Source organism: Myotis myotis, unplaced genomic scaffold (genome assembly GCF_014108235.1).
Source record: "Myotis myotis isolate mMyoMyo1 unplaced genomic scaffold, mMyoMyo1.p scaffold_m19_p_3, whole genome shotgun sequence".
Lineage (NCBI taxonomy): Eukaryota > Metazoa > Chordata > Mammalia > Chiroptera > Vespertilionidae > Myotis > Myotis myotis.
In genome coordinates, this window is record NW_023416335.1 from 186727189 (window position 1) to 186742745 (window position 15557).

The 15557-nt window shown below is 40.1% G+C and overlaps 1 protein-coding gene across 3 annotated transcripts in view; it reads right to left on the reverse strand.

Annotated features, from left to right (window-relative positions):
* The window catches only part of PDE6H (phosphodiesterase 6H), a 19732-nt gene continuing 4175 nt past the window's right edge, over positions 1-15557 (reverse strand). The window contains exons 2-5 of one of the 3 annotated variants that reach the window (XM_036298448.1): positions 11209-11252; positions 5032-5212; positions 3609-3649; positions 1-466 (exon numbers count right to left, since the gene is read on the reverse strand). In XM_036298448.1, coding sequence (XP_036154341.1) covers positions 390-466; positions 3609-3649; positions 5032-5165 — 252 coding nt within the window. In that variant the 5' untranslated portion in view covers positions 5166-5212; positions 11209-11252 and the 3' untranslated portion in view covers positions 1-389. Of the gene's footprint in view, positions 467-3608; positions 3650-5031; positions 5277-11208; positions 11253-15557 lie in introns of all 3 variants that reach the window. The other 2 variants (XM_036298447.1, XM_036298446.1) reach the window with 2 other exon arrangements.

Here is a 15557-nt window from a genome sequence, read left to right on the forward strand (position 1 = left end):
TCAAAGTAAATATTTTCTTTATTAAATGAGAAGGGGAGGTGAGTGACATAAATGTTATTTTAGAAGCCTATTACTTACTAATCATAAAGAATGCCTAGCAAAAATAGATTTGAAGGACGTAACAAACAAATATTTAGAGAAATATTTATGACTTCGCACAGCTGATAGGAAAATGTAGTCAGGTTTGAAATGCCCTAACAAAAGTTGATGTTTCTCCACTATTCTGAGCTAAACTGTACTCTATGAGAGAGTCTGACACTAGAACTCTTAATAGAAACTTATAAGAAATGACTGCATAGGAAAAAGGAACCACTTCTGAACAAGACTGCATTTCAAGACTCAATAGGGAAAAAGAAATCAAAGTTATAGCAGATGCTGTTGAGAGTGCCTCAGATGATCCCAAACTGAGCGAGCTCATGCAACTCCAGGTGGCTGAATGCCTCCCAAAGGCAAATCACTGTAATATCTGCAAGAAAGGGAAGAAGAATTTATAAGTCAGCCTCACCCCCAGGAGAGCCTTTTCTGCTCAAAAAGACATCCTTCAGGCAGAGGATACCTCCTCCTCTCTCCTATTCATTGTCCAGGTGACTGGGAAGTTATCTAAAATGTCCCTGAGACCCAGAGGATCAGACCAATTGCTTAATTAATCCTTTGAGGGCTCCTATGGCCCCAGAACACACTCCTCCAGATATCTTTGTTGGCTATATTCTGCATCTTCTTTTGGGCAGGTGACCCAAGGCTTTTGACTGGGGCTACCCTATAGGGGTACATCTCACTGAACACCCAAGACCTCCCCAAAGCACAACCATTAAGGAGGGACCAGAAGTAGAATTCTAGTCAGGTCAAGGGTTAAAATGAGAAATAAGAGCGCTTTAAGCACCCATGGTCTGGAAACCCATAGCCTTCTGACTCCCTACCAATCCAGGTGGGTTCCTTGGGCTTCTCTGACTTATTCCTCAGCTCCTTTACATTTTGAAATGCCTACATCCAACTCATATTGAGAAGTGATTTCAAGGGATCGTCTAATCCAGTCCCTTGAATCCAGAAATAAATTATTATTGTCCCCAGGTCACCGAGAAGCTGGTAGATACCCAGAAAGAGTAAACATCTAGCAAAAAATTGCATAGTTGCAGAAATGGGGCTAGAACCAAATCAAAGGCTTCAACCTTCTTCTAGTGTAAACCTCTTTCTATTATTCCAAATATGTTAGCAGAGTTAAAGGTATCTTCCAGAGTGGATTTACTAGTCTTAAATATATCTGGTCAAAATATAGAAGCAGTTGATTTAGGAAAATAACACATGAGCTCTATAAAATTTATTTGAGATTCCAGAAGTGACATCTAATTGCAAAAAGCAAATACACTGAGAATTGCCTGGTAAGGACACTCATTGCTATGAATACCAGCATTTATCAAAAGTGTACTGGAGATCTAGATGGTTTGATTCAGTGGATAGAGCATCAGCCTGTGGACTGAAGGGTCCCAGGTTTGCTTCTGGTCAAGGGCACATGCCCTTGTGGGCTCAATCCCCAGTGGGGAGCTTGCAGGAAACAGCCAATTGATGTTTCATCATTGATGTTTCTCTCTCTCTCTCTCCCTCCCCCTTCCTCTCTGAAATCAATATATATATATATATACACACTAGAAGCCCAGTGCACAAAATTAGTTCATGGGGGAGGTGGACATGTCCCTCAGTCTGGCCTGTACCCTCTCACAATCTGGGACCACTGGCTCCTAAGCACTTGCCAGCCTGCCTGACTGATTACTCCTAACCGCTTCTGCCTTCAGCCTGATCACCCCCTAACCTCTCCCCTGCTGGCCTGATTGATGCCTAACTGCTCCCCTGATACCCACAACTACCCTCCCCTGCCACGGCCTGCCTTCTCCACTGGGACCGGCCTCCTCTGTGTTGCGTGGAGCCCCAAGACCCCCCAGGTCTCACCATGTGGAGCAGCCACTGGGCCCACCTCCACTGTGCACAGAGCCATCTTGTGGTGGCCATCTTGTGACAATGTCGTGCACAAGGACCACCTAGGCTTTTATTAGTATAGATTTTTTTTTAAGCAGTGTATTGGATGAACCCAGGTCAGTGTAGCTCAGTGGGTTGGAGCATCATCTTGTGTACCAAAAGCTTACAGGTTCCCAGTCAGGGCACATATCCAGGTTATAGGTTCGATTCCTGATCTGGGCTCTTATAGGAGGCAACCAGCAACCCATTGATGTTTCTCTCTCACATTGATATTCTCTCTCTCTCTCTCTCTCTCTCTCTCTCTCTCATTCTCTCTCAAATCAATAAAAAACAACAACAACAACAACAACAAAATGTCCTCCAATGAGGATTAAACAAAAAGTGTATTGGATGAGTTGAAAACTCATGTCTACACAAATACCTGCACAAGGATGTCTATAGCTGCTTTATTTATAATTGTCAAATCTTGGAAGCAACCAGGATGTCTTTCAATAGGATAAATAAACTGTGATACAACCATGCAGTGAAATATTATTCAGTGATAAAAAGAAATGTGCTATCAGCCATGTAAAGACATGGAGGAACCTTAAGTGAAAGAATACTTCTAACTGCAAGAAGTCTGGAAAAGCTACATACTGTATGTCTCTAACTATATGACAATCTGGAAAAGGCAAACCTATGAAGACAGTAAAAAGATTATTGGTTGTTAGGCGTATTTGGGGGGTGAGGATAAACAGAGCACAGGGGACTTGGGGGACAGTGAAACTCTTCTGTATGAACCTGTAATGTTACATATGTGGCATTGCGCATTTTTCAAAGCCTAAAGAACTGGACAACAACACAGAGACTGAATCCTAATGTAAGCTATGGACTTTAGTTAATAATAATGTGTCGCTATTGATTCATCAATTGTAACAAATGCAAGTCATTAATAATAAGAAAAACTACGTACAGGGGAGGAGGGGAGCAGAGGGTGTGTATAGGAACTCTGTACTTTCTACTTAAATTTCCTGTAAATCTCAAACTGCTCTAAAAAATAAAGCCTATTAATTTTTTTAAAAGAATAGGCAGTAATTTGCATTCATTATTCAATGAATAAAAACGCTAGGCAATGAAAAAAAATATTGCATTGTATACTTTCAGTGTGTGGGGCCCTGTTCCGGGTGCCAGAGAATGTGTGAAAAGAGGAAGCACTTGAGGGAGTGGTTGGCCTGCCAGAGTAGAAATGCTCTCCGGGCCCCACCCTTGTTTCCAATACCTCACTTGTGGCCTCTGATTGTCACTTAATTCCGCTGTGTCTCAGCTTTCTCTTCCGAAAAAGAAAGAAGCTGGTCTAGACTAACTGAGAATCTTTGTAACAAGTCTGCAATTCACCATTACAGTCTCTCAATAGTTGTTGAACAAGACAAGAGAATTCATTAAACAAACATGGGGCCTAACCTGATTTCTTTCAGAGTGTTTGCCTCTTGGCACACACATTCTAACTACTACTTAGGAGATCAAAAATAAAACCCCGCATTTTTCGGTCTTCAAAGGAACTGCTGCCTTAGGTTTTTCTGGTAACTTTCAACTGGCCTGAAGCAGATAAGAAGATGAAACTTCAAGTGTAATGTCCTCACTTTAGTCTCTGAATGTCTCACCTGTTCCCAGCCCTTCCATGCCTGGAATGTCATCTCCAAACCTATGGAAAAAATAAAAATTAGCTGAGATCAGAACAAAAGGGTCCTGGAATGACTCATGTGGAAAGTTTCCTAACTCAAGGAGGGAAGAAGAGGCTTAAGCTTTTATATTTGAAAAACTTCTTATGTTTGCATTGAATTAAGGTAAAGAAAATAATACTCAGGCAGGTTTTAAACAGTGTGTCCCATGGAGAGATATTTTCCCCAGGGTAAAAAATTAACCTGAAACAATCAAGGGCCAGAAAGAATGATCAGTGGGGCAATTTTAGCCAAGCCTCACTTTTAAAAATAGAAATTGGAATGAAAAAAAGCAATATGAAAGGAATTAAACTGATTAGTTTATTCATTTGTTTAGTTACCCGAAAGTATCGTATTAGGCATCTTCTATGTGCCAGACACTGTGTTAGGCTCAGGGAGGAGAGAGAAAAAATAAATAATTTTCTCTGAGTGAGCTCTGTCTCAAGAAACAAATGAAAACAAATAAATGTAATACAAAATAATAAACATTATGATAGCTGAATGTACAAAAGGCAAGCAAGGAATTAATGATAACATTTGTCTAAGAGAGTCAGTAACAGCTTCAAAAAGAAATTAACTTATGAGTGTGTGTTGAAAAATAAGACATTGCCAAGGAGAGAAAGAGAAAAACAAAGAACTTAAGACATAAGATTGAAGCCATAAAAATAAAGTGTGATTTCTGGAAATGGCCAGTGGTTCTGTAACCCTAATGAAAGCATGGGGTATATTGGTGAAAGGGAGTGGTCAAGAAGAAAAGCCAGGGAGGTCAAGTCAAAGGTCATTGTGAATGGCTCCATTTGCCATGTTATATTTGGCCTTAGACCTGAGAGCTGAGAGAGAAAGTATTCCAGGGCTAAAAGTATGACTCAGCAAAGATTGTGGCAGAGAGGAAAATAGAAGATGGGGTGGAAATTTTTGTAAGTTTGCTTAATGGTGAGCATTAAATCTCAAAAGTAGATGTGGCACATATACACCATGGACTACTACTCAGCCATAAGAAAAGATGAGATCCTGCCATTTGAGACAACACAGATAGACCTTGAGGATATTATGCAAAGTGAAATAAGCTTAGAAGAAAAAGCTAAGAACCATATGATTTCACTCATAAAACTGAAACTCGTGGACACAGACATCAGTGTGGTGGTTGCCAAGGGAAGGGGTGGGAGGATGGGAGGAAAAGAGGGCCTAATATAGGGTGACGGGAGAAGATTTGACTTGGGTGGTGAGCACACAGTGCAATATACTTGAGACCTATATGATCCTGTTATCCAGTCACCCAATAAATTTAATTTAAAACAACAACAACAAAGCAGTCTTATGGGAGAAAAGAAACAATAGGAAGTCTTATTTTTCATCCTTGTCTTACCCTTTCACACCTTTCTTAGGAGGCTTGCTCTTGAATTGGCGAGTCTGCCTCTGCTTGAATTTTGGGGGCCCTTTGCGTGGGGTGGTGGGACCCTGGTTTGAAGCTGGCGGAACCAAAGTAGTATTGTCACTCATTTTTATGGTCCTTTGGTGGCCGATGTTTCTTCTTCAGGCCCCTTAAACTGTGAGAGAAGAAAAGACCCTTCAAGGTATGAGGACAGTTGCTTAGTTGACCTTTGCTGTAAACTGGGAAAGAAAAAGCACCGTGATAAAGAAGCTTAAGTATTTTGTGTTGGCCCAATAGGGGAGAAGTTATCATCTTTTAAAGATATTTTAAATAAATCACAGTATAAATTGATGGAGACACTCAATATAGTGGAATACAAATTGACAACCAATAGATTTCAAGAATCTAGGTAGATATGTTGTTCTAGTAAATCAGCCACTAGCTTTCCATGTGATTTTCTGGAATGGCCTACTGCCGCTCTGTGATCACCAGTCTCATTATATGTAAAGGGAGGAGAATGCACTAAATGATATCTACAGTCTTTACAGCCCTGACATATTATCATATTATTTAAGCTTTACACATTTTTCCACCCAGCTGCAAAATAATCAGACTCTAAATGTTTGCTGACCCATTGTTATGGCCTTTGTTCTTTATAGTCTTTACTTTATTTAATCCTCACATGATCTAGAGACTTCTCTCCTAGTTCAGAGCTGGCAGGGAGGAGGCAGTGATGGTGTGGAAATGTAATTGTCTGGACAGGTGTAGCTCTGAATCAGGGTTACCAATGCCCATGAAAGTATACAATACATCCCAACACACACACACACACACACACACACACACACACACACGAAAATCGATGCAGAGTAATTAAGTAGTAAGTTTGTGATTTAACTTCATATCCAGACATGAGGTTCTTCAGCTACACATTTCTCAGAAATTTTTGACATTTTTTCCTATCCAAATCATGGGCCTATCTAATATGGTTTTCCCAGACATTCATTTTAGCTGTAGAAATGTGCATTGTCACTCTTCAAGTATAAATCAAAGAACATGATTAACAAAGGTATATTTAAAAAACAAACATGCTAAGCTAAAAAAATTTTTCTTTTCCATCAAAAAAGTTGATAATATTTACCTTAGGAAGGAAGATCCTGAAAAGCTCCAAAGAACTCCCAAATAGCCTTAATCCCTCATCTTGAGCCAACCTCTTTCATAATCCACTACCTGGAAGCTTTGTTTTCATTGAATTCTTTGTTTCACCCATTATAGATTTATGCTAATATCCTTAGCTTCAATTCTCCTGGACAATCTTTGGCTTGTGCTAGCCTTTTATTTCTCTTTCTACCACACTGCACATCCCTCAAATATTATGTTGTATAACTTCATCAACTTTTTCTTATTACTTTCAAAATCATTTTAAATCCTTACCACCAAGATATTTTTTTTCCAACTTACTACTTTCATCCTGTCCTGCCAGTTTTCAAGTTGTTCAAAGAAACACATTGACTAGTTTGTGAGCTGGAACCAGAGATGGTGAACCTGGCCAGACCCCTGGATGACCTACTCATGACAAGGATTTTGTCTTAATCCCCCTTTGGAATATGGGCTGCTTTTCCAGTTTTTGTTGATTTCTGTGATCCCAGAACCAACAACAGTACCTGGCCTTTACTACGTATGCCATGTATATTTGTCAAATGAGTAAATAAACAAATGAAGAAATTGGACTAAAACCCTGAATTGGACTAAAACTCTGCCCCCACAGAGTCTGACCCTGTGACCTTCTGCATCAAACCATAGAGAAGGCATCAGCGGATCTTCACTTTACAAAGCCCCCAGTGGCTTAGGAAGTGCCCTCCCAGCTCCTCTGCTCACTGAATCCAATTCTTGTGCTGCTAGCACTCTCCTGCCCCAGCAAACAGGCAATGTCGGTGCCTCTCCGAAGTGTGGTTCAGGCCATGGGAATCACCAGTGGCATCAGAGTGTGCCACCAGCAACTGGCACATCCCAGTTCTGCCAAAGCCATGGAGATAAACTAGAGAATTTCTCGCAGATCAGGCTTTTATGACTTCCCAATTCTTTCACAATAGTCAGAAACCACAAACTTTCTTTTCTCTCATCTGGGGAACCTACTAAAATTAGGATTTTCAGGTTTAGCAAGTGAAAATATAGGGCACTCAGTTAAATTTAAATTTCAGATAAACAACAAATAATTTTGGGGTATAACTATGTACCATTAAATATTTGGAATATGCTTATACTTAAAATGTTGTTGTTTATCTGAGATTCAAATTTAACTGCGAATCTTCTATTTCATCTGACAATGCTAACTAGGATCCTACTATGTTAGATCTAGAACCTGTAATATGAGGGCCTAAGATAAACCAAATTAGTCAAATTAACCTTTGGGGGCAATATAGTGTAAACAGTAGGTGCTTTAGAATCAAATAAACACAGCTTCAAATTCCTGCTCTACAAAACTGGCAAAGTGACCTTGAATAAGTTGCATAACTTCTCTGAGCTTAAGTCTATCTGTAAAATGAATTAAATAATACCTTCTTTTTTGGGTCATAGAGAAAATTAAATGAGATAATGTAAATGGAGTATTTGGTGAAAAGTACCAAAAAAAGAGTAACTAGATACGAGACCTTCTGGGAGTCGAGGAAGCCGTGCAAACAAATCTATGGTTGCGACACAGGTTCAGCTTTTCTTGGGCCACAGGCTGAAGAGCCCTGGTCATGCACCCAAGAGGAGATTGTCATCTGCTCTTACTGAGCGATCCTCTGTCTCCCTCAAATGCCCCAACTATTAACTTATTCCTGGTTTCTGTCTTAGAAGAAATTCTGCCCTCCTTGGATACTTTTGAGCCCCCTAACGTTAATGCCAAAGAATTTTAAAACGGCACTTGACTTCTACTTCCTCCTGATTACTTATTTTTTCTTCTAAGTTTCTTTTGCATGTTTATATAATTTTGAAGTTGCAACTCTAAGCTTGGACAGAGTTCATGTCTTACTCAAAGTGTGATGCATTATATAAAGAACTAGAGGCTTGGAGTACAAATTCGGGCATGGGGAACAAGGGGAGGGATGGGGGGGATCGGGGTAGGTTGGCCAGCTGAGCGAGGTTGGCTGTGAGAGCACATTGACCAGCAGGAGGCAGTTCCGGCATTGAGCATCTGCCCCCTGGTGGTCAGTGAGCATCATAGCGACTGGTTGACTGATCATTCTGGCTTTTAGATAGATATATTCTCACAAAAAGTTACATCACAGTTGCCTGGTTAATCCCTGGATCTTCATAGCCCTAAGGATTTGCACAATGGATCATAATTGTCATTGTGTTTATTGTGTGTGCCTCGTGTACAATATTTCTTTTAAGTACCTAGGACAATCACAACCCCTAGAGTGTTTCTGTCTGATATCTGCCCTCCAGCTCTCCCTGTAGAACCTTTGGGAGGGACAGAACAAATATGACCATTTCCTATATAGGAAGTCACTCCTGCCTGTCACAGGTATCACCGAAGGCTGAACTTATCCCGACCATGCTTTGCTATGAATTCCAGGGGCATCCCTGGAGCTAAATGACCCCGAATCTAGTATCAGACTTGATTTTGACAATAAGAGGACATTTCACATTTTTGCCTCTAAAAGTATCAAACAATCCATTCCTATGTGAAGCAGAATATATTCCTGTTTTTTAAGCAATGTTAGCTCTCCCACATTTGAAGCTTAAAAACTACTCTCCTGCAGAAATAAGTGAATGGAATGATGTAATATTTCAAGGCAAAATTTTGTAGGGAAGCAGCTGGGATTAGACCAAGGCAGCAGGAAGCTGCAGGAAGCTACAGAGGATGGTCCTCCATAAATTCCAGCTAAGGAAAAACAGTTCCAGAGGCTTCTTGGGTCAACCTTTCTGATGCTGCTATTATCACCCCAGACTTCCAGTTTCCTCAGCAAAGGTATGGGCAGATAGGCAATTTCATTGTTGATGGAGTAAGAGATAGGGGGGAAGCAGTAGGTACAGGAGTACTGTTTCCTCCAGGGGAGTTGGGCCCATAAATGTCACCCAGGGTCCTGCTGAAGCAGAGAGAATTAAATAATTTGAGAAATAAGGAAACCCAACCAAAGCCATGAAAAAACAAAAACAAAAATCCATCAAGTACCTTGCTTCACATTGGAACACACAAACACTTTGACCTCAGAGGGAGCAGGGTAAGCCACCCACACTGCACTGCGGTAAGTCATTCCCATGATGGCTCTGGCTCCTTCTCTCCAGCCTCTGGGTGCCTGAGCCAAGTTTTCAAGCACATCCTGGGAGTCAAGACCTGCTTGCTCTGTGGTCATTTAGTGCTCAGACCACTGCTTTCCCAGAAAACTGTTTTCTATGGAGCCATACACACACAAACACAAAAAAGGGGGGGCGGTTCTTCTAAATAAATTTTGTAATCAAGGTTTGCAGGGACCTTGCAATACTCAAGTTTCTTTTATTAGCTTATCACATGGCATTATGAGGAAGTTTGGGTGCATTTCCGTAATGTTTTCTTCCGTTTTCATTCCCAGGGCCAATCCAGGCCCAGGGGTTCAGGGTGCTCTCTTCTTCCATTCTTTGTTTTAGAGCCCTATCCACCCCCACCCCACTCCCAAAGCCCTTTGATTGTACACCATGCTTACACTTACCAGAAGTTGAGCTGGATGTTGCTCCGAGAAGCCGTCCAGTTGCCTTCTTCACAGTAGATGAATAAAGGATTTTTGCATCCTGATTTACTCTCTGTAATACCCTCAGGCCATCTAATCCCACCTTCATCAGATTAGAGCCCCAGCGCAGATGCAAAGAAATGGGATGAGATGGGGAGAGGCTTAGGAGTTCTCTGGTCATTGGATACTCTTACAAAACTGACTTGGGCTCTCTCTCTCCTCAATAAATAGGTATCAAGTTCACAAACACACACAGTGTTATATCCAAGAGTGGATTTGCAATTTATGCTTCAATATCTTTTGGCCATCTCCAGTCCCACCTTTAGTCCTTGCTCCTCTCCATGCCTTCCCTTTCCTGACACGCACTCACCCATGTACAAGGTGGGGCAAAAGTAGGTTTATGCTGGTTCGTATGGAAAATAATACAATAATGAATAAATAATAAAAGAGTAAACTCTATGTTCTGCATAATACTTTTGCCCCACCTTGTATGTAATCTCTCTCTTTCTCTCTCTCTCCCTCCCACCCTCCCTCTCTCTCTCTCTCTCTCTCTCTCTCTCTCTCTCTCTCTCTCTCTCACACACACACACACACACACCATGACATAATTTTATGAGACTTTACTGAAAAGAAGGGAGTGAACCACAGTGCCCCCTACTGTAGTAGAGACACTGAACATGTGAGCAGTGACACTGAGAAATATACAGTATCTTTTCCTAATTGGTATTGTATGCATTTCCTCAGAGAGGCAGGACCACCAAGCAGAAATAACATAAAACTCAGTAATACTTGACAGAGAAAGAGCCCAAGTGATAGCTGGGAACTCGTCACTGTTGACACATATTGGAGAATTGATTGCTGCATCTTCATACCCAAAGGCTTCAGTGTGTGAGGCTCAGGTCAGTGGAACCCTGGCTTCAGTCCTTCAATTGCATTAAGCCACTAGTATTAATTTGTACGTCACTTTATGTAGTTTTTAAAGGGACCTAGCCCATATGCCAGTGTCATTAATGTCTGAAAATTTTGTCATACAGAAATTAAGTGACTTATTCAAGACTGCATACAAGTTAATAGTAGAGCTAGAAGCAAGGCCTAAGACTGGGAACACCTTTCTACTCTACAACAGCTAAGCAGACATGGACCAAGAAGCATGTGTTGCTGGCCACTCTGATGCCTTGCCAGTGACCTGCAGTGTGCCTTCTCTAAATTGTTACTACTCCTTCCTGGGCAGGAAAAGATTCTTAAGGTGCAGCCCCAACAAGATTACATGGGCAGCTAAAGAGCTTACTGGGGTTGTTGTTTTTATACACTTTCCCCATTGGTCCTTAGCAAATTTATGGTAGTTTTGAAGGCAGAGCCTGCATAGTGTTTTGTCTCTGGATGGGTCCTTCCATGTCCTCCTCTGTGTCTCCATTCCCATTCCCATCTTCCTCTGCTCCTTTCTACACACCAGGCATATGGATATTTACATGCTTACCTGTCAAATCCTCACACATTCTTCATCCCTTTGAGAATGAAGGACTGCAATTCACAAAGGCAGTGGAAACAACAATAATGTTACATTCAAAGTGTAATAGCATTGGCACCACCTGGGCACTGGTAAGAAATTCAGGATCTCAGCCCCTCCTCCAGACTTACTGCATCAGAATCTGCATTTTTGTAAGGTACCAAGTGATTTGTTTGCACACTGATGTTTGAGAAGTGCTATTCTAAACCCTTGTGTAGGCTTGGTTTGACCACCTCTCTGCTCTGTGAAAACACTGCCACCTCTTTGAGTCTCAGTCTCCTCATATGTAAGATGAATGATTTAGCATGCCAGCATTCTCAATTTTTTTGCTGTTCTGACACTCCTGAGAGACATAAACCACATTTATTTGTAACAGGATTTGTAGCCCAGTGATTCTCAGTTGGCGCGGGGGCGGGGGGGAGGGGGGGGAGGGTGGCGGGTGGAGGTGGCAGTACTTTGTCATAACTCTTGTTCCTCTAAGGGAGATCTAGGAGCGTGGAGAGTGAGGGGTAGCCGGTGTATGAAAAGGTCAAGAATTTCATTTGAAAAACTATCCTAAAGTGAATGATACACCAAGTTCTTGAAATAGTAAGGAAATGATAACAGAAGGAATTTTTGAACATCTAGAAACCAAGAATAGTGGAAAGAGCAAAAGTATGAGGTACAAGGGGAAGTATGAAAGCAGGAACTCAACCACCCTCAGTAGGGCTTTGTGGAGAATGAAACATTGCTCAAACCACTGTGAAGTTCTAAAGATCTGGTCATCTTGTACCTTCAGGGAATGCAACCACTGTTCCCAGTTCCAAGTGGCTGCTCATTCTGACACTACTTAGAGGATCTGAGTAGGCTGGCCAATCAGCAGTCACTTTACACAGCCTCTGTTAGAGAGAGCTCTTCTACCCTTCGTTGCTGGCTAGTAGGTGCCTGGCTTTTGGTCAGTTGTCTATCTTCAATCTCATCAACCAAGTAATGTGGTCATATTGCTCTAAACAAGGTGATGAATCACCAAGGAACTTCTCTGGTAAAACTTTGGGTGTGCTGGACACAAAGATTTCACAGACATGAGAAATAAGCTTGCTCAGAAAACTTGCTGATCCAAAAAAGAAAAAAAAAGAAGAAGAATAAATTGATAGATATAATGACATAGATGAATATTAAACAGATTTTATTAAGTAAAAGAATCCAGTCAAAAGTCTCTATACTGTCTGTTTTCATTTATGACCTTTGGAAAAGGCAAAACGATAGGGTTAGAGAACAGATCAGTGGTGGCCAGGGTTGACTATAAAGGGAAAATACAAGGGATTTTTGAAGGGTGATGGAACTATTTGGTATCTTGATTGTAGTGGCTGATATACAACTCTATGCATTCGTCAAAACTCAAAGAATGGTATACCACAGAAGAGTGCGTTTTACTGTTTGTAAAATTTGAAACTAAATATAAAAGCATTTTTTAAAAAAAGAAATCTATATTCCTTAGCTCTATAATCCTTGGTTTTTGATCCCTTCTGGCAGATGGGAAAGTATTATTAGTTATATACAGGAAAAAAGTTAAAAGGCGGGTACTAAGTAACTAGAACGTGATTAAAACTTTAGCTGTCCTATAAGCTGCTTACCCAAGTGCTAATCTCTAATCTCTCTTTAGTGTTGCTTAAAATACCAGTGAGGGGAAAGATACACATCAAAGTCACATTTCCTCCACATTTGGAACCTCCTAAACTGAGCTTCCAACTCTAACTAAAGCACAGTGGACTCCAGAGGGGAAGGCACTAATGTGAAGAAGCAATGCACAAGGCTGGCCCCTCTTCCCCTTCATATGCTACTGTGGTAATGGATTCTCCAGAGCAAATTGTGAATCTTGAAAAAATAACATAAATTAAAAATATGATCTTCTCTTTGAGAATATAGAGAGGAGGGAGGATTTCCTAACTCATTTCATGAGGTCAGTTTTAACAACACGGAAATTTTTGACACCAAAACAAGACAAAGATTGTAATAATACTCCAGTATTGCACATTTGAAAGTTGCTATGAGAATAGAACTTAAAAGTTTTCATAACAAGAAAAAAATTGTATGTATGGTGACAGATGGTAACTAGGTTTATTGTGGTGATCATTTTGCAATATATGCAAATATTGAGTCATTAATGATGCTGTATACCTGAAATTCATATAATGTTATAATGTCAATTATACCTCAGTTTTTTAAAAAATGAAAGAAAAAGATGATTGAAATGGGCAAATAACCTCCACATATGACAAGTTTGAAGGGGAAACATTTGTTCTCATGTGTAAATAAATTCTAATATATCCTGTTTAAATTAAAAATAACAATAATAAAAGTAGTGCCATTTATAATTGCTCTAAATAAAATAAAATACTTAGGTGTAAATCTAACAGAACATGTGCAGGATTTATATGATTAAAAACTACAAAGAGATGATTAAAGAGATCAAAGAAGACCTAAATAATTGGAGAGCTATACCATATTTATTGATTAGAAGACTCTACATATTAAAGATACCAATTCTCCTTTATTGCAATTTCTTATAAAATTTTCAGCAAACTTTTTGCAAAGATAAGTTTATTCTAAAATTTATATGAAAACAGAAACTGTAGAAATAGCCAAAAGAAAAAAGTATAGTGGGAAGGAATCACTCTTCCTAATACTAAGGCTTTCTATATAGCTACAGTAGTCAGGACAGTGTAGTACTGACATAGGGTAGACACACAAGCAATGAAACAGAATAGAGAACCTAGGTATAGACCCACACAAATGTGCCCAGTTAATTTTTGACAAAGGTATAAAATAAATTGACGGGACACTGACAGCCTGTTCAACAACTGGAGCTGGAGAATGAACAACGAAGTCTCACACTTCATGCACCTAAAACTCCACACCTAAATCTCACACCTTGCATAAGAGCTAGCTCAAAATGTATCAGACTACTATGGAAAATGTGAAACTATAACCTTTTAGAAACAATAAGAGAAAATCTCCAGGGCCTTGAACTAACCAAAGAAGTCTTAGATTTGCCAGTGAGAGTACAACTTGTAACAGGAAAAAGTGAATATTTTTGGCTTCATCAAAATTCAAAACTTTTGCTATCTAAAAAACCCATAAGAGAATAAAATGACAAATTACATACTGGAAGAAAATATTTGCAAGTTACACACCCAACAGGAGATTTGTATTTAGAAATGAACCTTTATGCCAAGGCTATGAAAACTTGCATAATGTAGTTTAATATGTCATCTATATGAAAAGTAAAGTTGGTGTCAGTAACCCCTGCAAACACATGACCATACTTATTCTTCCCCAAGGCAACGGTATCACCAGAGGAACGAGGTGGAGGGGGAGGGGAAGAGGGAAGAATGCAGGCAGAAGAATTTTACTCAAAGTCTGGCAGGATTCAGTCAAGGCACTCCCAGGAATTCAAGGTATGTAAGACACAGCCCTTTCCTCATGGGCTTTATATTTGTGTGAACACATAAGCCTAATAATAATTACCTAATAATACAAGGCAGTGTTTACTAAAGCACCAAATTACATTGTATAAACAATGAACACTCTAGGAGTTCAGAAAAAACACACACTCTTTTTTAATCAGCCGAGGGAAGCTTCAAAGAAGGAGGAAGTAATATTTGAGATTTATGCCGGCTGATTGTGAGTGCTTCAATGAAAACAACTCTTCTTTTTCAGTTTATTATTTATGTATTTTTAAAGTTAAATTTATGAGGGTGACATTGATTAATGAGAATACCTAAGTTTCAACTTATTATAACACAGCATCTGTATATTGTACTGTCGGCTGATCACCCAAAGTTTAGTCTCCTTCCGTCACCATATATTTAATCCTCTTTACCCTCTTCAATCTCTCCCCAGCCCCCTTTCCATATGGTAACCATTATACCTGGTACTGTTATCTGTATCAATGAGGTTTTTTTTGTTTGTTGCAGTTTTTTGTTGTTGTTGCTTTCTGGAAAACAGCTCTTTTCTAGTCGTGCTAAGAGTTGCTCTGCAGAAATAAGGAACAAAATGTGCTGAGAAAAATCATGAAATAATAATGGTGGCGATGATTTTCTTAGCCTGGACCATTTATTAAGCCTTTGCTCTGAGGTCAGAACTCTGTCAGATGCTTTCTCATACATTATTTCCAACCTTCCAGCAACGCTAAAGGCTGACGCCATTCCTCTTTTGCAGATGTAAAAACTGAGGCTCAGAAATGAAAAGCACTGGCCCAGGGACACACTGACAACGACAGAGCCGGGAGGTCGGGATGCCTGCCTGAACTGCAGCTCCTCCCTCCAGCCCAGGCTGTT